This window comes from Chiloscyllium punctatum, chromosome 11 (assembly GCF_047496795.1).
Source record: "Chiloscyllium punctatum isolate Juve2018m chromosome 11, sChiPun1.3, whole genome shotgun sequence".
Taxonomy (NCBI): domain Eukaryota; kingdom Metazoa; phylum Chordata; class Chondrichthyes; order Orectolobiformes; family Hemiscylliidae; genus Chiloscyllium; species Chiloscyllium punctatum.
The window spans coordinates 30241588-30268672 of NC_092749.1; the positions used below are offsets into that span (position 1 = coordinate 30241588).

The following is a 27085-nucleotide window of genomic DNA, read 5'->3' on the forward strand; positions in this document are numbered from 1 at the left end:
GGTGTCTTTCAGAGTTCAGGTATATAAGACGCTATCCAGCTTTATCCCCACTGTGTACCTTAACAGTAAGAGCCTGCATTCTTTCTTTCCAAAGCCTGTATTCCTTGACACATTTCCATATATGGTGATACTTTGCAAGATGAGAGTCATTACATTCATAGGAAAACTGGCTGTCACATTGTATGAGATTTGAATAAGTATCTGAATTCTGCCAAATTGTAAGATTCTTTCCCCTGTGACTAAAACACCGCAGTCAAAGTCTCTTGACACACATAGCTGAGCAAATCGTTTGTGGACTGCCACTGGATGGGGTATTGTATCTTAGCATGTGTCAATAGACAATGTTAAAACTATGATTTTGTTAGGATTTCAGTTGAAAGATTTTGCGGTACTCTGCACTGCCCGCTGATATGCAAGTTGCAATTCTTAAAGAGTACAGCATTCTGACAATAACATAAAGATTTCACAGCATCACAGTTGAGGAAGATGCATTTTTGGACTGTGCAGACTGATTTGCCACTGTCATGACACCAGTTTTCATTGGTGTTAGTTTAGTTAGAGAAGCCATTAAAGCCCACACGTGGAGTCAGAAGTGGACAGTTAAAATTGTGTGGATCTTGGAAGGTGTAAGAGAGCTTGTTGATGTTAGAAGTAGCAAGGAATACTTTAGAACTGCAATCTGCAACTTACTGTTACTGGAAGAGTCAGGATGGCTTTGAAATTTCCAGTCTCTGTCTGTGGAGGTGAATGACTGTATGAGACAGTATTGCTTCTTTGAGTTGGTACCAAAATTGAGAATGCTTTAGAATTGAGCAGAAAATTTGAACACAAGAGTAGCAAATGTGCTTTCAGTACTGTGGAAAGAATGCTAATACCTATTGTACCTTTAAACCGCGATAAGGAATAGAAAAGCTGGACTAGAGAAATATTGAAAGCTTTGAAGACCTATTTTGATCCATCAACCATCCATGTGTAACAGCCCAACTCAAAACAAATTAAGGAATATTAGCAGAGCAGTCAGAAAAAGATCAAAGCCATAGGAGAAAATGTAACTATTGTGGAGGACATCCCATACAAGAAAAGTAAATAGTTCTAGAGTGGGGAAAGCAGACTTTGAACTGCATGGAGCTAAATCATTTATTTTATGGAAGTGCTTGTGAGAAAGGAGAAACAAAGCCTGTTAATTTGGTAACCAAAAGAGAAAATGCTGGAAAATCTCTGCAGGTCTGGCAGCATCTGTAAGAGGAGAAAAGAGCTGGCGGTTCGAGTCTAACTGACCCTTTGTCAAAGCTGGTCAAAGCTTTGACAAAGTGTCAGTTAGACTCAAAATGTCAGCTCTTTTCTCCCCTTACAGATGCTGCCAGACCTGCAGAGATTTTCCAGCATTTTTTCTTTTGGTTTCAGATTCCAGCGTCTGCAGTAATTTGCTTTTCTCCTGTTAAGTTTGTCACTAGATGGATGTCGGATGATCATTCTGACAAATTAGTTTGTACTCAAGGGAACATATACCTTACAGTCCTGCAGTTAATCAGTGTAACTTATGTGCTGCGATCTACCTATATCCAGGTGGACTGCAGTTCAAGAAGGCCACTTGCTACTACCTTCTCAAGGCCAACTAAAGATAGGCAGTAAATGCTGGCCAGCCAGTGATGGCCACGACACGCACATGAATTTTTAAAAAAAATAACATTAACATCGGGTCAAGAGTTGATAAATATTTTTGTGACTGTTAGAATGATGACTGCAGAAGGAGAGCATCAAGTGAACATGAAGTGCCAACGTAGACACTGGTGCTGTAGGCAACATTCTGAGCTTTGCAGACCTGTGTAAATAGATCATGATGATGACCCAACAATGAAGCCAGCACAGATAAAGTTGGGGCAATAGGATATAACACTGCTCATTTTACGAAGGAAAACTAAGTTGTGAGCCCATTGTAATGGGAAGAGGGAATCCGCAGTTCCTGATATTTGACATCAAGTAATGTCCACTTATCTCTGTTAAAACAAGTCTAAAACATGGACTAGTAACCTTACACTTACTAGAAGAGATGTGCAACATTTTGCAGGACATCAGGCCATTGCCGTTTGAGCCATTATTTTTCAAAACAGTAAAAGATTTTTTGCACAGCTATTGGATTCCTCCCCAGTAAGCAGCATCTCGTACTAGATGAGTGTGTGTGGGGGGGTGGGGGAGGGGGTGGAGATCACTTCACTTCAGCATCTGCTGATGATAATTCTAGCTACTCTCCAATCCAGCCTGAATGACACGAAAGAGAAGTTTAAAAAAGAAGGGAGCAAAGAATGTGACTCCTGCGGTCTGGGTTAGCAGAATTGGTGGCAGTGAAGAAACCAGGAAAGCTGAAAGTGTGCATAGATCAAAACAATCTCAGTAGAACTTTTAAGTGATCTCACTCCCCATGATAACTGTTGAAGAAAAGTTTCCACAACTTGTCCGTATCTATCCTGGCATCGATTATAGTTCAGACCTTTTTTTGGTAAATGAAGATTGATAAAAGAATGTTGTTTTCAGGCAACATTCTAGGCTCAATTTGCAGTGGGAAGTGAGGGAAAGACATATGATTGCTCGTGCCATTTGGCATTTCTGCTGCTCCAGAAGTGTACACGCTGACAGTATGTGGCAGATTATCTGCTAGTCTGTGGATGCTGTGACACTATGGAAGAAGCCAGTTCAGACCATGATCAGAATCTAACACAACTGCTAGAGAGTTCTTCAAATTAACCCAAAGCTGAGCAATAAGATGATGATTTGGAGATGCCAGTGTTAGACTGGGGTGTACAAAGTTTAAAAATCACACAACACCAGGTTATAGTCCAACAGGTTTATTTGAAAGCACTAGCTTTGGAAATGCTGCTTCTTCGTCAGGTGGTTGTGAGGCAGGACCATAAGACACAGAATTTACAGCAAAAGATTACAGTGTCATGCAGCTGAAATGATATATTGACCAAATCTATAGTCTTTCATCTTTTAGAATGGGTTTGTTGGTTTTGTTTCTTTAATATGTAAATCCCAGAACTACTTTTAAGTCTCATTCTCAAGGTAACTTAAAGTTTTAAAACAAAAGGTGCCATCTCAGCTCATTAAAGGTGTGAGGTTAAAGTCTGCCTGCGGTGACATTGTAAACTTTCACTGTACTCCTGTACTTCTGAACTTGTGTGCACTTGACAATAAAACCTAATTCGAACCTCTTTCTAGGTGTAATCAATAATTCCATCCTTTTACAGATGCAGTTTAATGAAGAATGTCAGGGAGTGCTGGGGATTGTTGGGTGGGATATTCTTTTATAGTATTTAACATTGTGTCCCCCATGGCCTTTTTTTTAAATTCAGATGAAAGAGCTTGTCTGGCTCTGAAAAACATTCTGTTTAACAGCTTGTGGCAGATTGGCATTTAATGTGTACAGATGTTCTCCACTGGCATTACCACGGAGTTCACTTGTGCACGCCATATCCACAGGGAACAAGGCAGTAATCAGGCTGTTGCCAGAAGAGACTTTTGTTTTCTCTTGTACTGTACTTGGGTCGAATGATTAAGTTTTTCAGCTTCAAAGTGAAAAACATGTTGAGAAAGTGCAAAAGGCAATGATGTTTAATGGCATGCATCATAGAAAGCTGGGCAAAGTCAGGAGGAATATATCAGAAACTAAAATTGAAGAAGAGGACTGAAAGGTTGCTTTCCTAGAGAGTAGAAAGTTAGCTACATTCAGCTGACATGGGTGTAAATGAAAAACCAGTTGCATTTCACAAATTAGATTTCTTTTTTTCGTCACATCTGGCTAAAATGTCATTTTAACGTGCATTTGCCTTTTTTGATCAGTCATCAGATGTGGGCTTTGCTGACTGAGCCAGTGTTTATTGTACTGCTCTAGTTGCCCTTGAGGTAGTAGTGAGATGTGTTCTTGAGCAACTGCATTCCATTTGCTGTAGGTACAACCATAATGATATTAGGGAGGAAGTTCCAGGAGTTTGATCCAGCAAGACTGGAGGAATGTTGGCACGTTTCCAAGTCAGGTTTGAAAGTGACTTGCAGACGAACTTGCAGATGGTGATGTGACATGCTGATCTTATTATTCTAGATGGTAGTCTTGTGGCTTTGGAAGACACTGTCTAATGAGCCTTAGGAAATTTCTGTAATGTATCTTGTAGATGGTGCATACTGCTCCTACTGAGTGTCGATGGTGGAAGGAGTGGATGTTTGTAGATGTGGTGCCAATCGTAGAATTCCGACAGTGCGGAAACAGGCCATACAACCCAAAAATTTCACCCCTCACCCCACCCTATCCCTGTAACCCTTATTTCCAATGGGCTGCTTTGTCCTGAATACACTCAAAGTATTTAACTGTTTCGGAACTGTACTCAAGGCAAGTGGGAATTATTCCATCACACTTTTGACTTGTGTCTCGTAGGTAGTGAATAGGTTCTGGAGAGTCAGGAAGTGAGTTACTCACAGCAGGATCTTCGTCTCTGAGCTGGTGTTGAAACCACAGAACTTATATGGCTCGTCCATTTCAGTTTCTAGTCAGTAGTAACCCCAGATAGCGGTAAGAGGCTTGTTAATAAGAAATAACATGATTTAAGAAATGTAATGGCATACCTGAATTCATGTTCAGGACAATAAAAATTATAATAGTTGAATGATGTTTTGCAACAGTGAGGTATTAAAGGGTGAATGTCAATATTGAGACCAATGAGTTTTATTCTTGAAATGATTTAATGCACAGTTGTTTTACCTCTTGCGAGGGGACCTGTTAACAAATTTGAGACCTTTTTAAAATATAAGAATGGAATTTGAACTTGTGATTTCTGAATTAGTCATCTGGTACAGTGTCGACTTGGCAAGAAGACATGAATTAGTAACCGATTGTAAATATATTGCTGTATGTCATCACCTTTTGGGAGGGCAATGGTGGTTCTTCCAACACGTTTTCTTTGCCTGGATCACTCTTTGGCACTCCTTCCTTTTTACTCCCTACCTTTTCTCCTCCTTTCATATCAATGAACCTTTTCTCACATTATCTATTCCTCGTTTTGCTCATTTCTTTTTCTTTCCTCCTTGAACTATATTTTTACCTTTTTAAGCCAGATGGCTACCATAGTGTCAATTGTACAAATTGTTTGAATCATTATGTATTAATCTATTCTTCCATCTTCAACAGGTCAGTCAAAACCTGATTACTTGTTCAGTTGCAATTTCTTTGTATCTCGAACAGAAGAAATAGGTTTGATTTTTCTTCTTCAGGAAGTTTGATTTTGGCCCTTCTTTTGATGACAGTCTTGACTCCACCATTTCCTCAAACATAACTGTCAACTGAGTTGCTCTTTGAGTATTCTCATCACATTCCTCATGATCTCGGAGTTCTTTTAACATCCTATCTTCCCTTTACTACTTCATATAGAACTGCAGCCAGTCTCTGTGCTCCACATTCCCCACTCCCTACAACGTTGCCATCTGACATGATGTTTTCTCGTCCAGTTATGTCAATTGTGCAATCTCTGACAACCATCTCTGATTTTTTTTTTGTATTTCTCACTACTCTCTTCCTTGCAGGTCTGCCTTGGGAAGAAAAAGACTCTACAAGCACCTGCAATTGCAATTCAGATTCCTACTGGTCTGTTTTTGCACAATGCATTCATGACATTTCTTAACAAATCGAGTTCATCCTTCACTCTTGTGCTAGCTGTTCCCAGTCTGTCACAGCCTCAGTTTTAAATTTCTTACTCTTATTAAAATCTTCCATTGCTTCTCAGCTGTCTATCTCTGCAGGCCTCCTCCAGCCCATAGCCCTCTGAATGCTGCTTTAATTCTACACACTCAACCATCCTCCATTTTCATTGCTAACAACGGCACAGCCCACGCCCTAAAGAATGAAATTTCCTCCCTACACCTTTCTGTACCTCGAACTTTCTCTCTTCCTCGAGCAGACTTCCTAAAATCTACTTCTTGAAATGCGCATCCAATGCAAGGTGAACAAGATGCTTAGTTTTGTTTTCATGCGAAATGTGACCTTGCATTCAAGAGTTGAATTCTTGTTCCATATTTAGGAAGGTTAATTTTGCATTTCTTGCACACCAGCTCAGTGCAGGAAAGATAGACTGCCTGCTTTGGTTTCTCAACGTTTTCCTCTCTGGACCATATCTAATCATTATTTCATCAGTACTACTCTGATTAGTGCTCATCTGAATTTTCCTCTGTTCCTTGTAAGCTCCTTGTCTGCCATTCTATATTTCAGTTGTACAGCCTTTTACTCGAATACATTATTTTGTCACATATTCAAAGGAACCAGAAGCTGAAGCACTTTTTGTCAGGATGACTACTAAAGCTACTGGAATGTCATCCCGACCCTTGTTATGGCTAGGCGTCATCTTCTTGGAGAGGATGCCATTCCATTGGCCTAAGCTGCAGCTTTTGAGGCACTGCTTGGAAATCTGTACCTGTTCATTCCACCTGGAATTCCATGTCTTAATGACAGGATAGTGACATTCAGATACTGTGCCTTTGGTGCCACCCTCCATCCCTGGCAGCCATGTTCATTACCACGATGGTGCTGAGTAAATTTTCCATGTTTCATATACACCAGATTGTATGCTTTTTTCAGTATTTTCTTCTACAATTTATCAATCCTGTGGACAGAAAGATAACATTACAGGTTAATTAGTGATCCCATTTTTTTCTTCCACCCCCTCAAAATTACCAATCATGCTATTTTGTTTGCTGCAGTTATGTCCTTTATATAATAGATTATCCTTCGTTGTCATATATTCCAGTACAGTCAAAAGATTTTACAATGGCTGCCTCTAATGTTGCCATCTTAGGTACAAGTACTGAGGTACAAATCTTGGATAAAAAGAGGAATAAAAGGAAAAGTACTAGCATTACTTCATGTCTAAAAAGTAAATTAGAAGTAAGGTAGTTATAACATAGTTAAAGGATTAATATTACAGTCCGGTAAAGCATTTCAGATTGTCTTTACATTACAGGAGATCTGTGAGCATGTGGTGTGACTGCCTGCACCAGACTCCAGTCCGACAACAGTCCTGCTCTGCTCCAAGCCTGCAGTCCTCCCTGCACCAGCACTTAGGTGCATCTCCAGGACACCTTTTCCCTTGCACAGCTCCGGGGCTGCTAAAAAGAGAGAAAAGGAAAAACACAGGTGCAGCAGAGGAGCTCCAGATGGAGCAAATACTTGGCCTTTGTCCAAATCTTTCTCACACTGGTGAAAAGAGGATCTAAGTGATAAGTACTAAGGATCTAATAATAAAGAAATAAACTCCTGATGCTATTCTGTCCCCATTCCCCGGACTAATGAAAGATGGAGTCATTTGGAGCAGATTTGTGCTAGTTGGAAATGTAATTGTCTCAGAATGTGCTCAAAGTTTCGCAAGAGAGCTTTTTCTCAAATTTTCAGTATCACTCACCACATACCCCGAAGTTATAACTCTGATTAAACATTAATGAGCAGAGATTGTTCATTATGCTGCAACTCTAATTGTTCAGATGCAGTGCTTATAATGCATGCTATTAAAGTATCTACTGAGAAAATAAGCTGATGGGGTTTATACGAACTTAGTTTGACAGTTTCCTGAAAGCAGTTGGCACTTGAAGGCTCATTTTGTACTTGAAAATCAACTGGAAGTTGTGTCAAATGTTCAATTATGTTATTGTAAATTTACTGTCACAATAATTGTGAAATGAAATCATGCTGGAGAAGTTCAGCGGGTCTGGCAGCAACTGGAGAGACAGAGAGAAACAGAATTGATGTCTTGGCTCCAGTATGACTGAGCTTTAGAACTGAAAGGGGCTGGGAAGTGGTGTTTTCTATGCTGTTGACATACAAGGAGTAACTGCAACTGATTATAAAGGTGTCCAGAGCAAAGGAAAAGTGATTTTTTTTTAATAAAGGAATTATGGAGAGACTAAATGGGTATAAATGATAAATGTGAAGAAGCAGCTGCGCCCATTCTCATGAAAGTATGGTGAACAAGACACGGATGGGTGTGTAATTAAAATGGAGGATAGAGGTCGGGCTGTCAAGTTGTGGAGCTCCGTATTAAGCTTTAGAACTGTAAAGTGCTTGAGCAGAAAGTGAGGAGTTGATTCTCCAGCTTGCGACGAGCTTTGTTGGATCACTGTAGCAGGGCCAGCCTGGGAATGTTAGCATGGGAGCTAGACGGCTTAGTGAAATGGCAAACAAGTGGACAGAGTTGGAGGTGTTCAGCAAAGTAGTCACCCACTCTGCATTTGGTCTTGTCACCATCAAATTGAATGCATTGTGAGCAGTGCATACAATGAATTAGGTTGAAAGAATTACTCAAGTGAGATGTTGCTTCACCTTGAAGGTATGGTGTGGGCCTTGGACAGAGAGGAGGGAGGAGACAATGGGCAAGTGTTAAATCTTATGCAGTTGCATGAGTATATGCCATGGGGTGTGAAATGTGTTAGGAGTGAAGGAGGAGTGGAATGAGTTTTGTGAAGGAACCGGCTCATTTGGAGTGCTGACATTTAAGGGGGAGGTGAGATACATTTGGTTGTGGCATTGTGCTAGAGGTGGCTGAAATAATGGAAGATAATGCTTTGAAAAAGAAATCCAGTGGGTTAGAAAATGAGGAATGCACCCTTTTGTTCTGGAAGGAAAAGGAAGTGCCAGAAGTGGGTCAAACATGATTGAGGGCCCTATGATTCTCAGTTGGAGAAAAAGGAGGACATTATCAGAGACACTTTGGCAGAAGATGGGCATCATCAGAATAGGTGTGATTGAAATGGAGAAATTGGGAAGATTGGGATGGAGTCCTTGCAGGAAGTAGAGTGTGAGGAAGTGTCATTGAGAGGAGGAGCAGCTGTGGGAGTTGATGGGTTCGTAGTGTCTATTAACAGACAGCCTGTGCCCAGAAATGGGAACTGTGAAGGCAAGTAAGGAAAGAGCCCATAGCTACTCCCAATGAATGTGAGAGAAGGCTGGAAATTGGAAGCAAAACTGATGATTTTTTTTAACCCTAATTCCAGATTAAAGCGTCAGTGACATCATTGATGTATCAGAGAAGGATTGATGCTGGGAAATGTCCCACCTACCCCACATTGAGACAGACTTAGCTGGGGTCCATGCAGATAAAAGAAAGAAAGTGAGGATTGCAGATGCTGAAGATCAGAGCTGAAAAATGTGTTGCTGGAAAAGCGCAGCAGGTCAGGCAGCATCCAAGGAGCAGGAGAATCGATGTTTCGGGCAAAAGCCATATTCATTCCTGAGGAAGGGCTTATGCCTGAAACGTCGATTCTCCTGCTCCTTGGATGCTGCCTGACCTGCTGTGCTTTTCCAGCAACACATTTTTCAGCCCATGCAGATAAACACAGCCACATCTTTAGCTTGGAGAAACTTGGATGAATTAAAGGAGAAATTGATCAAGTGGTCCACCAGACTACAACTGCACCACCCTCATCGACAGGTTCGATGATATAGTCAGGATTAAGCCTGTGAGAGAAGAATTGTGAAGCGCGCTGGAACATCTTCGTATCTGGGTCTGAAAGGGTTAATGCAAAATGAGACCGTAAGCACCACTCACTGTGATGTCACATGCACTTTGTGTGGGAAACCGCTGAGGATCTCGAGGGAGAGAGAGCCCATCATTTCCTCCTCCAACTCTCTAACATACAAATGTAATCTCTATCTAGTTGCTAACATGCCTTCAACTTCTACTTGTTCACTACAAGAGCGTATAGTTTGAACAGTGATTTTTTTTTCTCTCTAGCCCATATGCCCAAGCATGCTCTGTATACTGAAGAGAACAATGACAGTAAAGCTACCACATGAGGGGGTGCAGTTCTTGGTTTAGTTGCACATCGATCAATTGAATTCTGCAATAAGTAACTCATTTCAGGACTCCCCAAAGTCTGTCCAGCATTTACAAGGCACAGGGATGTTTTGGAAGACTCCCTGCCTCCCTTGATGGTGCAGTTCCAACAGCTGTCAAGAAACTTGTCACCATCCAGTAAAAATCAGCCTGCTCGATTGATACCCTATTCACTTTCTTCCACATTCATTCGCATCATGATTACAGCACTCTGACAACAGTGTGTACCATCTATAAGATTCAATCACCAAAGATCTTCTGAGAGCAGCTTCCAAACGGTGGCACAGTGGTTAGCACTGCTGCCTCACAGCGCCAGAGACCTGGGTTCAACTCCCGACTCAGGCGACTGACTGTGTGGAGTTTGCACGTTCTCCCCGTGTCTGCGTGGGTTTCCTCCGGGTGCTCCGGTTTCCTCCCACAGTCCAAAGATGTGCAGGTTAGGGTGAATTGGCCATACTAAATTGCCCGTAGTGTTAGGTAAGGGGTAAATGTAGGGGTATGGGTGGGTTGCGCTTCGGCGGGTCGGTGTGGACTTGTTGGGCCGAAGGGCCTGTTTCCACACTGTAAAGTAATCTAATCTAATCTAAAATCTAATCAAACCCAGGACTTCAACTATCTCAAACAACGAGGGCCAGAGATACGTGGGACAAAACCACCTGTAGGTTTGCTGCAAACAACACTCCTTTCTGACTTGGAACTATGTTCCCCATTGCCATTTCTTCCTTGAGTCAAAATCCTGGAACCCCCTTCCTAACAGCAGTGAACATCTCCTTACATCCCAAGGATGACAAAATGTCAAGACAGTGACTTGCCATCAACATTCCCTCTATGCTGGTCAACCACTGGGAAGCTCTGCACATGCCAATCACTGCTTCTGGAAGTTGTTGCTGGACAAAAATCGAGGGGGTTCGGGCAGTGGGAATTGAGTATAGGAGTTGGGAGGTCATGTTGTGACTGTACAGGACATTGGTTAGGCCACTTTTGGAATACTGCATTCCATTCTGGTCTCATTGCTATAGGAAGGATGTTATGAAACTTGAAAGAGTTCAGAAAAGATTTACGAGGGTGTTGCTGGGTTGGAGGATTTGAGCTGCAGGGAGAGGCTGATTAGGCTGGGGCTATTTTCTCTGAACATTGGAGGCTGAGGGGTGGCTTATAGAAGTTTATAAAATCATGAGTGGCATGGATAGGCTGAATAGTCAAGGCCTTTTCCCCAGTGTAGGGGAGTCCTGAATAGAGGGTGTAGTGAAAGAAAAGATTTAAAAGGAACATAAAAGGGCACCTTTTTCATGCAGAGGGTGGTGTATGTATGGAATGAACCATCAAAAGCAGTGATGGAGGCTAGTACATCTAAAAGGCATCCATGTGGGTGTAATAAAAGGAAGGATTTGGAGGGATATGAGCCAAATGCTGGCAAATGGGACTAGGTTAATTTAGGATATCTGGTCAGCATGGATGAGTTAGACCAAAGGATCTGTTTCATGCTGTACATCTCTATGACTCTCTATCTGATTTGTATTTTAAGCTTGAAGCACTATTACTGACTTTATCCAAAATTCACATTGTCCACATTTATTGTTACAAGTGTTGCAACCAGACACTGGGCAAAATTTCTCTCATTATTGTAGTTCCAAATAGATACCCTAATTATTAAGCTCACGGTTCTGGAAGGATGAAAGCGCTCCCTCTCCTTTTCACCCTTCCCCTTTCAACAAGATTGTTTTCTTTAATAATAGATCCCTCCCTTGATGCCTTTCTCCCAAAGGCATGTATGTTTTAAAAGGAGATGATTTACCCATGTTTTCTTGAGTTAACAAGAGTAATTTTATTGTCACTAGGTGGTTCGTGAAGAGTAGGTTATCAATCATTGTTGGTTTATCAGTCAGTTTCAGGATTTTTGGCCTTTATAGTTTAGGTCAACTCCATATCTCGTTTATCCTTCGGTGATTGACTGGCAAAACTCACAGCAAGAGAAATTTTCTTTTTGTCCTGTTTTCTCCTTGCTGCCTGGTTAGATTCTAACACTCTAAGCAAGAGACTCCTTTGACCTGCAAAGCAGGGGTTACTTTCTCAACACACTGATGCTCAAACCTTAGCTCGTGCTTATGATACCATCTGCTCCTCAACTGCCTTAATTAGTAGTGGGGAAAAAGGTGAAGCTGGAAGAACAATCTAATGATTGTCTAATATCATTGCTACAGACTAAGGGCAGTAGTAAAAATGACAACGATTTGAAATGAGTGCCAGATCTTTCCTTAGAGTTTCCAATCTTCAACACATTCCCCAACCCATCTACTGTGGCAAAAAAATGTGAAAAAGCAGTCTAACTTTGCACGAAATTAATTTAAGGTGTGTTCCTAAAGCCTGAAGTTAGATAGCTTAAATCTCCAACCAAATGATCCAATATTTACATGAAAGAAACATCTTTACTGGTTTAGCCTGAAGACACAATTTGTAAAATGTATACATTTTTGATAAACTTTTTAAAGCCACCCTGAAACATTCCTTTTGCATTAACTTCAACTCTGAGGGAAGAGTTCAATGCTGCTAAAAATCCATCACAGTTGAAGCTTTTTTTTTAGTTTAGTCCAAGAACACAGTGAATTGATTTGTTTCTGCAAGTGTTGCCAAATGTTTGACATTTAACATTACAAATGGAGAAAGTCAGTTTTGTACGTGACGTGTACCCGAATACTTCAAAGCACTCCACGTGCCAATCAAAATCTTTCCACAATGATATGTACAGTAAATCAGTCAACAAAGATGTTTATACTGCAAATTGTATTGAAAACCAAGCAGTTATCTTAGCTCTATTAGGGAAATGCAACTCTCTTTCTGAGTAATATAATATTCTACTTATTGTTAATTACTTGTAAGCAACTTCATGGTGAACAAGCTAATTAAACTTTTGAGTTTCAAAATTTTATGTAGCTCTTAAATTGTTCCCAATATTCTCTGCCATCACTTTTAAGCCTTCATTTTAGACAGAACTGCCCATCTTCTTACGACTTGGTCCTTATTCGAGCTAAGTTTTATTGGCCCCATCTGCTGTCACATATACAGATGATAGTGTCTGGGCAGTGTTGGTGCTTTGGAAACCAACATTTTTTCCTTGGACATCCACTTTTGTTCAAAGTTGCTGTGTGCATTTTATTATCCAGATTTCTGACCCACATTTTTAGGTCAGCGTTGCCATGATCACATTGTGTTTGCCAACTTGTTTATTATAGCCATTTCACGATGGACTGCACATCTGTAGAATAACTGCTTTTGGTTTGTTTTCTTTGTAGGATCAAAGAAGCAGAAGCACATGTACATAGTCAAAAGAAAGAACGGTCTTACTCTGTCAAGGAAAAAGTCAAAACTGGGATGGTAAGTTGATGTCTTGCAAAATGATGAACTCCAAGCCTTCTGGGATGATTAGATTTACTATCTACTTGACTCATGCGACAACTTTTCTTTTCTCTGAATTATTAACTCTGGCCTCAGAAAGAAGAATTTTACGTTGGCCATGACTCTGTTGAAAGAACTCATGGGAAACTATTTTAAAAGCTGAAAGAAAATGCTGCATTTTGGTGCAGGGTTGACCATGGCTCAGTTGGTAGTCAGGTCACAATCTGAAGACATGACCACAAAAACTACAGACTGACACTGCTTGTATTATTTCACGGGATGTGGGCATCACTTGCTAAGCTGACATTTATTGTCCAGAGGGCAGTTAGGAGTCAACAACATGGCTGAGAGTCTGGAGACACTTGTCAGCCAGGCCAGGTGAGGACAGCAGTTGACTTCCCTAAAGGGCAATAGTGAACCAGAGATTTAGTTTTTTGCACCGATCAACACTGGTCATCATTAGACCCTTAATGCCAAATTTTCGTTGAATTTAAATTCCACCATCTTCCATGCTGCAATTTGAACCCATTACCCCAGAGCGTTCCGGGGTTTTTGGATAAACAGTCTCTGAATATACCAGTGGGCCATTGCCACTGAAGAAGTGCTATACTCTGTGTTCATTTTCGGCTGATTGTTAAAGTGAGGCCTTTCTGCTCTTTTTGGCAGATGTAATGTTATTACAAAGAAGAACACGAGCATTCTCCTTGATGATCTGGCCAATATTTATCCCTCATTCAGAATTACTAAGAAACAAACTATCTGGAAGACTCTATTGCCAACACCTCATGGTTGTCAAGCGCTTTGGGTTGCACTGATAGAACATAGAACATAGAACATAGAACAATACAGCACAGAACAGGCCCTTCGGCCCACGATGTTGTGCCGAACTTCTATCCTAGATTAAGCACCCATCCATGTACCTATCCAAATGCCGCTTAAAGGTCGCCAATGAATCTGACTCTACCACTCCCTCGGGCAGTGCATTCCATGCCCCCACCACTCTCTGGGTAAAGAACCCACCCCTGACATCTCCCCTATACCTTCCACCCTTCACCTTAAATTTATGTCCCCTTGTAACACTCTGTTGTACCCTGGGAAAAAGTTTCTGACTGTCTACTCTATCTATTCCTCTGATCATCTTATAAACCTCTATCAAGTCACCCCTCATCCTTCGCCGTTCCAACGAGAAAAGGCCGAGAACTCTCAACCTATCCTCGTACGACCTACTCTCCATTCCAGGCAACATCCTGGTAAATCTTCTCTGCACCCTCTCCAAAGCTTCCACATCTTTCCTAAAGTGAGGCGACCAGAACTGCACACAGTACTCCAAATGTGGCCTAACCAAAGTCCTGTACAGCTGCAACATCACCTCACGACTCTTGAATTCAATCCCTCTGCTAATGAACGATAATACTCCATAGGCCTTCTTACAAACTCTATCCACCTGAGTGGCAACCTTCAAAGATCTATGTACATAGACCCCAAGATCCCTCTGTTCCTCCACCTGACCAAGAACCCTACCATTAACCCTGTATTCCGCATTCTTATTTGTTCTTCCAAAATGGACAACCTCACACTTGGCAGGGTTGAACTCCATCTGCCACTCCTCAGCCCAGCTCTGCATCATATCTAAGTCCCTCTGCAGCCGACAACAGCCCTCCTCACTGTCCACAACTCCACCTATCTTTGTATCATCTGCAAATTTACTGACCCACCCTTCGACTCCCTCCTCTAAGTCATTAATAAAAATTACAAACAGCAGAGGACCCAGAACTGATCCCTGCGGAACTCCACTTGTAACTGGACTCCATGCTGAATATTTACCATCTACCACCACTCTCTGACTTCGACCAGTTAGCCAGTTTTCTATCCAATTGGCCAAATTTCCCTCTATCCCATGCCTCCTGACTTTCCACATAAGCCTACCATGGGGAACCTTATCAAATGCCTTACTAAAATCCTTGTACACTACATCCACTGCTCTACCCTCATCCACATGCTTGGTCACCTCCTCGAAGAATTCAATAAGACTTGTAAGGCAAGACCTACCCTTCACAAATCCGTGCTGGCTGTCCCTAATCAAGCAGTGTCTTTCCAGATACTCGTAAATCCTATCCCTCAGTACCCTTTCCATTACTTTGCCTACCACAGAAGTAAGACTAACTGGCCTGTAATTCCCGGGGTTATCCCTATTCCCTTTTTTGAACAGGGGCACAACATTCACTACTCTCCAGTCCCCTGGTACCACCCCAGTTGCCAGTGAAGACGAGAAGATCATTGCCAACGGTACTGCAATTTCCTCTCTTGCTTCCCACATAATCCTAGGATATATCCCGTCAGGCCCGGGGGACTTGTCTATCCTCAAGTTGTTCAAAATGTCCAACACATCTTCCTTCCTAACAGGTATCTCTTCTAGCTTATCAGTCCGTTTCACACTCTCCTCTTCAACAATACGGTCCCTCTCGTTCGTAAATACTGAAGAGAAGTACTTGTTCAAGACCTCTCCTATCTCTTCCGACTCAATACACAGTCTCCCACCACTGTCCTTGATCGGACCTACCCTCGTTCTCGTCATTCTCAGGTTTCTCACATACGCATAGAATGCCTTGGGGTTATCCTTGATCCTATCCGCCAGGGATTTTTCATGCCCTCTCTTAGCTCTCCTAATCCCTTTCTTCAGGTCCCTTCTGGCTATCCTGTATCCCTCCACTGCTCTGTCTGAACCTTGTTTCCTCAACCTTATGTAAGCCTCCTTCCTCCTCTTTACTAGACATTCAACCTCCCTCGTCAACCAAGGCTCCCTCACACGACCATTTCTTTCCTGCCTGATCGGTACATACATATCAAGGACACGTCGTATCTGCTCCTTGAAAAAGTCCCACATTTCCACCACATCCTTCCCTGACAGCCTATGCTCCCAACGTATACTCCTCAAATCCTGTCTTACAGCATCGTAATTTCCCTTCCCCCAATTGTAAAATCTACCTTGTTGTGCGCACCTATCTCTCTCCATAACCAAGGTGAAAGTCACAGAATTGTGGTCGCCATCACCAAAATGTTCACCCACTAACAAGCCCACCACTTGTCCCGGTTCATTACCGAGTACCAAATCCAATATGGCCTCCCCTCTGGTTGGACAATCTACATACTGCGTTAGAAAAGCTTCCTGGACACACTGCACAAACACCGCCCCATCCAATCTACTTGATCTAAAGAGCTTCCAATCAATATTTGGAAAGTTGAAGTCGCCCATGACTACGACCCTGTGGCTTCTGCACCTTTCCAAAATCTGTTTCCCAATCTGTTTCTCCACATCTCTGCTGCTATTGGGGGGCCTATAATAAACACCCAACAAGGTGACTGCACCTTTCCTATTTCTGACTTCAGCCCATACTACCTCCAGAGGCAGATCCCCCTCAAACTTCCTTTCTGCAGCCGTTATACCATTTCTAATTAGCAATGCCACCCCCCCTCCTTTTTTACCACCCTCCCTAATCTTACTGAAACATCTGTAAACAGGAACCTCCAACAGCCATTCCTGTCCCTCATCTATCCATGTTTCCGTGATGGCCACAACATCGTAGTCCCAGGTACCGATCCACGCCTTAAGTTCGCCCAAGATATTGATCTTGTGAAAGCTACAACAGAAATGCTTTTTTATGCTTTGAAAAATGGAAATTATCAATGTAATTTTGTATTCCATTAGAATAATCATACTTTTTTTTTAAAAACCCACTGAAGCTCCAACATATTAATAATAGGAAGCTGTGTTTAGTTCACATGTTAATGAAAAGTTAGAAAGTGCAAATTACATCACCTTGCCAACTATAGTTAAGTCCTGTACAGCAGAGCATACAGGTCCTGGAGTTATTTGAGATGCAGGTCAATGAAACCTTGGGGCCAAATGCATTTGCAGGTTCAATTTAACAGTGTGTATGATCAACATATGGGAATGAAGAGGCCCAGAATGAAAAGTTGCCTCCATCAATGTGTTGAGAAGTATACTCCAAGTAGACAGCCTGACATTGCTGTCATGTCAGGATTGTAATGGCTTCCTGTGGTTAATGTCCAGAGTTAAGTGAGGTGGAGAGTAGGTGATTGAGATTGGTGGGAAGGGAGATGATCAAGAGTACCCTGACATCACTTTGAGGAATGAAGCACCACTCCTTCTAACTTGATAAGATAATCCATTGTTTTCTATTCATTTTTGTGGAATGTGGGTGTCGTGAGCTGAGCCAACATTTATTGACCATCTTTAGTTGCCCTTGAGAACTTGGTTGTGAGCTGCCGTCTTGAATGGCTGCAGTCTACCTACAGTGGGTCGACCCACATGCTATTAGTGAGGGAATTCCAATATTTTGACCCAGCAACAGTGAAAGAACAGCAATATATTTCCAAGTCAGGATGATGAGTAACTTGGAGGGGATCTTGAAGGTGGTGTGTTTCCATATATTTGCTGCCCTTGTCCTTCTAAATGGAAGTCGTCATGGGTCTCAGGATCTTTGGTGAATTTCTGCAGTGCATCTTGTAGATAGTACACACTACTACGGAGTGTCAGTGGTCGAGGGAGTGAATGCTTGTGGATGTGGTGCCAATCGAGTGGGCTGCTTTGTCCTGAATGGTGTCAAGTTTCTTGAGTGTTGTGGGGGCTGCACCCATCCAGGCAAATGGAGAGTATTGCATCACACACCTGACTTGTGCCTTCTAGACGGTGGACAGGCTTTGGGGAGTCAGGAGGTGAGTTACCTGCCACAGTATTCCTGGCCTCTGACCTGCTCTCATAGCTGCTATGTTTATGTGGTGAATCCAGTTGAGTTTCTGATCAATAATTAGATTAGATTACTTACAGTGTGGAAACAGGCCCTTCGGCCCAACAAGTCCACACTGCCCCGTCGAAGCGCAACCCACCCATACCCCTACATCTACCCCTTACCTAACACTACGGGCAATTTTAGCATGGCCAATTCACCTGATCTACACATCTTTGGACTGTGGGAGGAAACCGGAGCACCCAGAGGAAACCCACGCAGACACTGGGAGAACGTGCAAACTCCACACATAGGTGATTGAAATTGGGAATTGAACCCGGGTCTCTGGCGCTGTGAGGCAGCAGTGCTAACCACTGTGCAACCGTGCTGCCCAGGATGCTGAAAGTGGATGATTCGGTGATGGTAGCACCATTGAATGTCAAGAAGTAGTGGTTGGACTGTCTCTTACTGGTGATGGTCATAGCCTGGCATTTGTGTGGCATGAATGTTACTTGCCACTTACCAGCCCAAACCTGGATATTGACCAGATATTGTTGAATTTGGACATGAACTGCTTCATTACCTGAGAAATCCCAAATGGTGCTGAACAATGTGCAATCATCAACAAACTTTCCCCCTTCTGACCATATGATGGAGAGAAGGTCATTGAAGTAACTGAAGATGTTTGGCCGTAGGACACTACCCTAAGGAACTCCTGCAGAGATGTCCTGAAGCTGAGATGACTGACCTCCAACAAGCATGAGAATCTTCCTATGTGTCAGGTATGACTCTAATCACCAGAGAATTTGCCTCCTGATACCCATTGATTCCAGTTTTTCTGCAGCTCCTTGATGCCACACTTGGTCAAATGCAGCCTTGATGCCAAGGGCTGTTATTCTCACCTCACGTCTTGAATTCAGCTCTTTTGTCCTTGTTTAAACTAATGCTGTAATGAGGTCAGGAGCTGAGTGGCCTTGGCGGAACCCAAACTGGGCATCACTAAGCAGTTATCGATGAGTAGGTGCTGCCTTGACGGCACTTTCCATCGCTTTACTGATGATTGACAGTATACTGACTGGGTGGAAATTGGCCAGTTAGGTTCGTCTTGCTTTTTATGTCCAGGGCATACTTAGACAATTTTCCACATTTGTCAGGTAGATGCCAGTATTGTAACTGTACTGCAACAACTTGGCTAGGGGAGGGGCAAGGCCCACAGCACAATTTTTCAGTATTATTGCTGGAACGTTGTAAAGGCCCATGGCCTTTGCAGTATCTAGTGCCTCCAACCATTGTTTGAGATCACATGGAGCGAAATGAATTGGCTGAAGATTGGTATCTGTAATGCTGGGGACCATTAGAGGATACTGAGCTGATCATCAACTCCGCACTTCGAGCTGAAGATTGCTGCGAATCTTTTGCACTGATGTACTGGGCTCTTCTATCATTGAGAGTAGGAATGTTTGTGGAGCTGCCTCCTCCAGCAAATTGTTTAAATTTCTACTGCAATTCGTGATGGACATGGCAGGACTGCAGACCTTTGATCATATGCATTGGTTGTGGGATTGCTTAGTTCTGTCTATCACTTGTTGCTTATGCTGTTTGACATGCAAGTTAATGGCTTCACCAGGCTTACCCCTCGTCTTCAGGTATGCCTGGTGCTGCTCCTGGCACGCTCTGCTGCACTGTCCATTGAACCAGGGTTGATCCCCTGACTCGATGGTAATGGTTGAGTGGGGGATATGCTGGACCATGAGGTTGCAGACAGTACAAATCTTCTGCTGGAGGTCTATAATACCTCCTAGATACCCAGTCTTGAGTTGCTGGATCTGTTTGAAGTTTGTCCCATTTAGCACAGTAGTAGTATAACACAACAAGATGGAATTATTCTCAGTGTGAAGGCAGTACTTTGTTTCACAAGGACTGTGCGGTGGTAGCTCTTACCCAAATTGCCATGGGCTGATGCATCTGCAGCTGGCAGGTTGGTAAGGATGAGGTCAAGTATGTTTTTCCATCTTGTTGGTTCACTAATCACCTGCTGTGCACCTAGTCTAGCAGCTGTGTCCTTTATGACCCAACTAGTTCAATCAGTAGTACTGCTGCTGAGCCATTCTTGGTCGTGGACATTGAAATCACCTACCCAGAGTATATTTTGTGCCCTTGCTTTCCTTAGTGCTTCCTCTAAGTTGGAGGAAGTACTGATTCATGAGCTGAGGGAGGACGCTGCGTGGTAATCAGCAGGAGGTTTCCTTGCCCTTTTGTAACCTGAAACCATGAGACTTTGTGAGGTCTGGAGTCAATGATGAGGTCTCCCAGAGCAACTCCCTTGGGACTGTATACCTTTGGTGGGACAGAACATGTCCAAGAATGGTGATGGTGCTGTCTGGGACAACGTCAGTAAGGTGTGATTCCATGAGTATGACCATGTCAGGCTGTTGCTTGACTAGTCTGTGAGACAGCTCTCCCAATTTTGCCACTAGCCCCCAGATGTTAGTGAGGAGGACTTTGCAGGGTCAACAGAGCTGTTACTGCCATTGTCTTTTCCAGTGCCTTGGTCGATGCCAGGTGATCCACCTGGATTCATTTCTTTGAGATGTTGTGTAGTGATTAGTACAACTGAGAAGATTGCTAGGCCATTTCAGAGGGTGATTGAGAGTAAACCGCATTGTTGTGGGTCTGGAGTCACATGTAGGCTAGTCTGGGTGAGGATGATGGATTTCCTTCTCTGAAGGATATGAGTGAGCCAGATGGGATGTCTGACAATCCATGTTGGTTTCATGGTCATCAGCAGATTCTTAATTGCAGTTTTATTGCATTCAAATTCTGTTATCTGCCATGGCAGGATTCAAACTTGGGTCCAGAGAACATTACTTGGGCCTCTGGATTAATAGTTTAGTGATAATACTAGTAGGCTGTCTCCTGAGATAATTTGATGTGGCCTTTGGCCGTCACCAAGTAAGGTGTTCATCCTGGTCAAGTGTCTGAAAATGCCAGTTGAAGTCTCAGATGGGAAATTAGGGCCTGCAATGAGTGTAGGATCATTACTTTATCCAATTGGAATAAGACATCTGCACTCGATTCAGGCAAATGCCAGAACATACATTGTCATCTTTGTAATCAATTTCCTCTACCCTCAAAAATGGTGAGCATGTCCCAGCTCAGTTTTTTCAATTTTGTCAAAGTGCACTTGTCAATTCAGTCAGTGTCAAGACAGAAGCAAAAAGTTTTTTCAAAGCAAAGTATTGATCCATAATCTCTGAGCGGCTCATGCTATTTTAGTGATGATATCAGTGTTAAGGGGAACCTTGAATGATGAAGGGAATTGACTTATCAATGATGACACTTCAAACTTTCCTGCCAGTTCTTCCCTGATCTATTGTTGCTTATGAAAGAAGCAGTTGGAAGATGATCATTATTGTTCCAAACGACAGTGGAAGTCACTGGCACCATCTTGTATTTGAGCTAGATTTCACCCTTTAAAATAATGATGCCGAGGCATGTGGCAACATGATACTGACTTTATAGCGCGTTCACTGAATCAAACTTTCAATTGAACCTGAGAATACTCTTGTGCTTTTAAGGAATGTGTTTCCTTTCAATAATCTGCAATAAGAGTGGAAAATGGGATGGCAAAGGCCTAGTACAGATATGCAATCCTTTATCCGAAACCCTCGGTACCAGGTGGTTTTCGGAATTCAGGGTTCTTCGAATTTCGGAGTAAGTGACAGTTTAGTGGTGAAATTTCATTAAAAATCTTAATGAACAGCAAATGCATCGTGAGTACTACGGGCCCTGAGACAGAATTGACACCTGCCTGGGTCACGACCCCATGTCACATCTGAGTGCTGCGAGTTGTGGGTGTGGAATTAGGTTAACAGTTTGCATGCCAAACAATCTTGTTAATGAGAAAAAAACTTCATGAAAATAGTTCGGATTTCGGATAAAGGATTGTCTACCTGTAATAATATCACCAGACTATTAATCCAAAGCTCAACTATTGTCTGGGGACCACATGGATGGTGGAATTTGAATTCAATTAGAAAAAAATTTATGTTGAAATAAAAAACTGCTGATGACCATGAAACCATTGCCGATTGTCAAAAAGACCCATCTGGCTCACTAACATCCTTCAGGAAAGGAAATCTGCCCTAGTAAACCATTTAGTTCTAGGGTAGCTATGGATGGGCAATAAATGCTGGCCAGCCAGCATCCTCCATGTCGTATGAGTGAATAAAAAAAACTTCAGTAAAACAAGCAAAGCTCAAACAGCAAAGTAGTGTTGCACAGGTTTGAAAAATAGAAGTACATAAGAGATTTACTTTGGTGGACTTCACCAGTCCTTTGAATTCAAAGTAAAGTTAAATTCAGGAGAACTTTGTTTACAAACTTACTTTCTTTCAAGCTGATATTGTAAAAAGCATTGCATCTCAAATGAAATGTGCAATTATTCAATTAAAGTAAAAGCAAATAACTGAGAAGCAGTAATAATATGCCTCAGGATCTTGACTTAGATTTCACCATAGAGGTACAGTGTCCAAAAATTGAGCTTTTTTTTCTTCCTCAGATTGTTTTGTGTTTTAATTAACCCATTCTTATTTTATGTTATGGTATAATTCTGTGCTTTTAAACATTTGGCCCTGAAATGTATTCCTCTGTTTCAACTATACCAGTAGACCCAGTGTTGTAGAAAATCTTACTCATTGTTTTTTATTTGCCTAATGTTTCTAGTCAAATATCCTCCAACATGTAGTAGAATAAGCCCATATTGTTAGTAGTTATAAACACAATAATTCTGTTGCTCTTAAGAGTATGGCTATTATTCATCAATTACATAGTCGTGAAAAAAAGAAAAGCATTCATTCATACTCTGCATATCACTAGCCCAACAATAGGATCAATTAATAGGAATGCTGCATGAGAGTTTTCAACTATTTCTACTTGGTTTTACTTTATTCCTTTCAGTGTCCTCAAAAGCTGTAGGAAAGATGCTCGTAAGGATTACTTTCCTTCATTGCCGAGGCAAAAGGAATTTTTTATAATGTGTCTTCCAGATGTTAAATAAGGTAGAAAATATACATACATTATAAGAAACAGAAGGTCTGTATCCCACCCTTGGAAGATCAGTCACTCCTACTAGATATCAGAGATCAGCCTTTTTTTTTAAAACTAAAATTCTTCTATCCTACTATTTCCTTATGTCGCTTAATGTCCATTTATGCTTTATAATTCTATACTTTTAGCCGCATTCTACCTTTATGACTTTAGCCAATAGTTCCAGAGAGTCCCCTGCTGTTTTCAGACAGAAGGACTTCAGGAGTATGCAATATATAAAGTGGCATTGGGTTCCTTGTGAAAATGTGTCAAAATATATAGTTCGCCTTCTATCGATTCATCTTGGTTGAATTTGTGTTTGTATTTGTGTAATTGAGTTATGATATAACATGCAAATTTTAACCACTTCTATTTTTCTTTTACAGAAAGCAAAAGTGACCATGAAAGACAAGCGCGTTAATGAAACTTATCCTTAGAAATTAAAGAGTAGATCCGTAACAGCTTTCCCTTCAACTTTTCTGTTTGTATCCACGTAACAGCACATATCACACTCTTTTATGTCCATTGCATAGAGGAGATGTTATAACTTACAATTTTATTGATGATGTTCAGCCATATTACTGTACTATTCTTTACATCTGTTATTTAAAGGGCATCTCATTCACTGACTGCATGCTCAATAGAGAAGCAAAATCTTCTGGGAAGTGTTTCAGAGCAAACTTCAGACCTGAGGGGATGCTGGGATTTTCAGGTCTTTAATCAGTAGCTAATGAGCTGATGACTTGTTGATGAGGACAACACAATCAGTGGTTGAAGTTGTTTGATCCTTCCACTGGTAATGTGTATTTTACATCAAATATATATATATATATATATCTATATTCCAGAACATAATTAATGTAATCGTTTGGACAGATTCTGAATTTTTGTCCAAATGGATAAACATTAACAATGCATGAGAAATAGAACAGTTATTTTCTTAAATAATACTTTATAACCCCTGACTTGCTGTACTCAACAAGGTATAAGCATGGGCAAATTTCATCGTGAAGGGATAATCAACTCAATTAAAAGTTGCAAATATTTTGAATTTGGTTAGGATGAGCTGTGAAGGAGATTACAGGTTGCCTGTGGTAGACATTTCCTAATATTAAGGTGGAGCTTTGTCTGCTGGGGGTGTTTTTGGCACTGAAATGCACTACTGTTCAGCTTTTACTAGGATTAAGTTCTAAAGCTATTATAATAACATTTATCTGTACACCTCATAGTTTTTTGTGTTTTTAATGTAAATTTGGTGTCTTACTGCTGTTCATAAGACAAGATATTAAATTATTTAAATGTAGGTATATAACAGCATGTCGACTTTAGATTCTATTGTGTCAGGATAACTTATATTTGTATAATGCTGTAAGTTGACAATAGTCTGTTAAAATCGCCAAGTGCAATACTGTATTTAGTATTTCTATTTGGAGTTTCTTTCCACAACTGTTAATTTATATAAAATGTACTGTAGGTTTTTTCAGATAAATAAAATTTGACTAATACTCGTGTTTTTTGTGGAATATTTAACTGTGTTGTGCTCTATTTATTAAATGCAAGAGTAATGTTTCACTTGGAAAAAATACAACATACTGTGGATGATCAGGGTCATTTAGCTCAGTTTGGCTAGATGGCAGAGTGGTATAGAGTAATGCCAACAGAGTGGGTTCACTTACCACAAAGAACCCTTCATCGCAACTTCTCCCCTCACCTGCAGCGTGGTGACTATCAAGTTAAATGACTATCAGTCATTACTCTATAATGAGAGAGCAGCTCAAGATCTGGTAAGACTATGGTAACTACCTTGACTGCAGATAATGCGAATCTGTATTGCAGGTAATTCTCATATAAAGTGTGTTCCGGCAGTATGATTTGGCTTTAATGTCACTGAAGAATTAAGGAATGTTTTTTTCAAGAGCGCTTATCTCTGTTCGCAATAGCACAATTCCAGTGGGGATTGTTTCGCATGCTTTGTTTTGCTTCCAGCAGGGTGAGAGAGGTACAGTGCTATACATTGAGCAGCTTCAACTCAAAAATTAAACTCATGAATGTTCATTGCTGTCCCTCGGAGACAAGAGTATTCTTGTATAAGCCCTGTATGTCTCCTGCAGGACTGCATTACTCTTATGCATACCATTTGCCTTTCTAATTTGTTCTTGTACCTGCATATCGCACAATCTAAACCAACCCCCAAGCATCAACCATAACCATCCACTTCTGCAAAAGCAGCTACAACTGAAGGTGGTGGTGATGATGACTCTCTGTCCCTGCGATAACAATATTTTTTTCAATGTAATGTGTTAAATTTACTTTTGTTAATAAATATAACTTAAACCTTCTTTGTGTTGGGCTTTTGGGTGATTTTTGAGCAATCGTGAGTGTTTTCTTTTGCTGGTCTGCACCAAACCCCACTTTTCCCATAGGCCCCATATTTCTATGAAGTACTTTTCTGTTAAGGCGATTTCACTGGAATGCAACTAAGGCATTATAGGAGAACTACCTGTAACTGATAAAATTCCAAATAGTCATTTTAGTGATAACTGTTTCACTCTCCATAGATGCTATCGGATTTGCTGGGCTTTTTATTCAGGCATGTTCTGCTTTAATCGAGCTTGAATAGATTTTTTTCATTTCTGTTTGTGAAGTAAAAGTAAAAACCCATTGGTTGCATTGCAGCCTTTGTTTTCTTCCCAACGTTTTCTCTTATGCAACATGACAACCTAAAACTGAAAATGCAGTGCTCAGTAAACTTGATGTCTCTATCTCCCAGATACAAATCAAGACCTTGCCAATAATTTGCAAGCAGTAAATCCATCCTAATCAGTTGACCTTAAGAGGAACCAGCAAGAAGCCAAACCAAGAATTTGAACTCCCAAATACAAAAGTTAGCAGTTAATGTTGCAATTCTCTTGAGATGCCCTAAGTGCAGTCTAACATATTTGTGGTTGAATTTATGGCATACTTTTATCACACATTTTAATCACTACACATTAACAAGAGGTTATGGTCTATAAATTAATCAAGTCAACAGCAGTAGACTGGACTGAAACATAAATGGACTCATTTGTCAATATTACCTGTGGTGATTGCACTAATCCGACAGAGGAATTGCTGATGTCACAATAATACACTAATGTTAATACACTATACAAAATCTTAAAAGAAGGATAAGCAATCCATGTTGTGACAAAAGGATTTTAGCATACTTGAAGTCCATGCTTTTATGTTTGGGTCATCAATTAGTTTCTATTTCAATTGTGGTATGTGTCAACATTGAAACTTTTTGTTTTGTTCTGTCACTTGATTGGTTTTGTGGAAGCACCTTTGTCACAGGTTTTTAAAAATAACTAATTTGCCACTTTGTATTTCAGGTATAGTTTTGTGCTTGAACACTGCACTCCCCCTCAGTGTTTTTGCCTTTGTGTGTTGTGTGTTTCCATATCAGTCCTGGTTTTCACACATTTACAAAGATTGCTTGTGCGAATTTAACAGGCAAGCTTTCAAAACATACTTGAAAGGTACTAAAGCCACTTTGGGAGATTCACTTAAAGGTTAGGAAACAGTAGGCATTGAATAAAATCACTTTTTTTGGCAATAATATTCTGTCACCATTTAGAAGTTTGGAAAACTTTTCTAAACATTTAAACATAACAGTAAATTGATTTCCTGATCATCTTCACACATGTTGCACTTTCAATATGACCACATGTACTGTTGGATGGAATAGCCTACAGCATAGGGTTTTGTTTCTGTAGTTATTAGCTGCTTTTCCTTCTCATTTTAAAAGTAATGAACTCGACCAAACAACTGTGTGCAGTTATTTTTTTTAAAACACCAATCCACGTCTGTTTGTCAAACATTAACTAAACCATACACAATGATGTAAGAATTCACTTCTATGAAATAAAAGCTATAACTCTTCATAAGATATGTTTCTGCTAAATGGTCCCAAATGTAAAATGTGGGGTCAAAAAAAGAGGCAATAATTTTCAA

At 41.1% G+C, this 27085-nt stretch overlaps 1 protein-coding gene across 2 annotated transcripts in view; it reads left to right on the forward strand.

Moving 5' to 3' along the window:
• Positions 1–24602, forward strand: part of fmn2b (formin 2b) — a 482131-nt gene extending 457529 nt beyond the window's left edge. For both annotated transcript variants that reach the window (XM_072580571.1, XM_072580572.1), the window contains 2 exons: positions 13154–13235; positions 23479–24602. In XM_072580571.1, the coding sequence (XP_072436672.1) occupies positions 13154–13235; positions 23479–23529 (133 nt within the window). In that variant the 3' untranslated portion in view covers positions 23530–24602. The remainder of the gene's footprint in view (positions 1–13153; positions 13236–23478) is intronic.
• The last annotated feature ends 2483 nt before the right edge of the window (positions 24603–27085 follow it).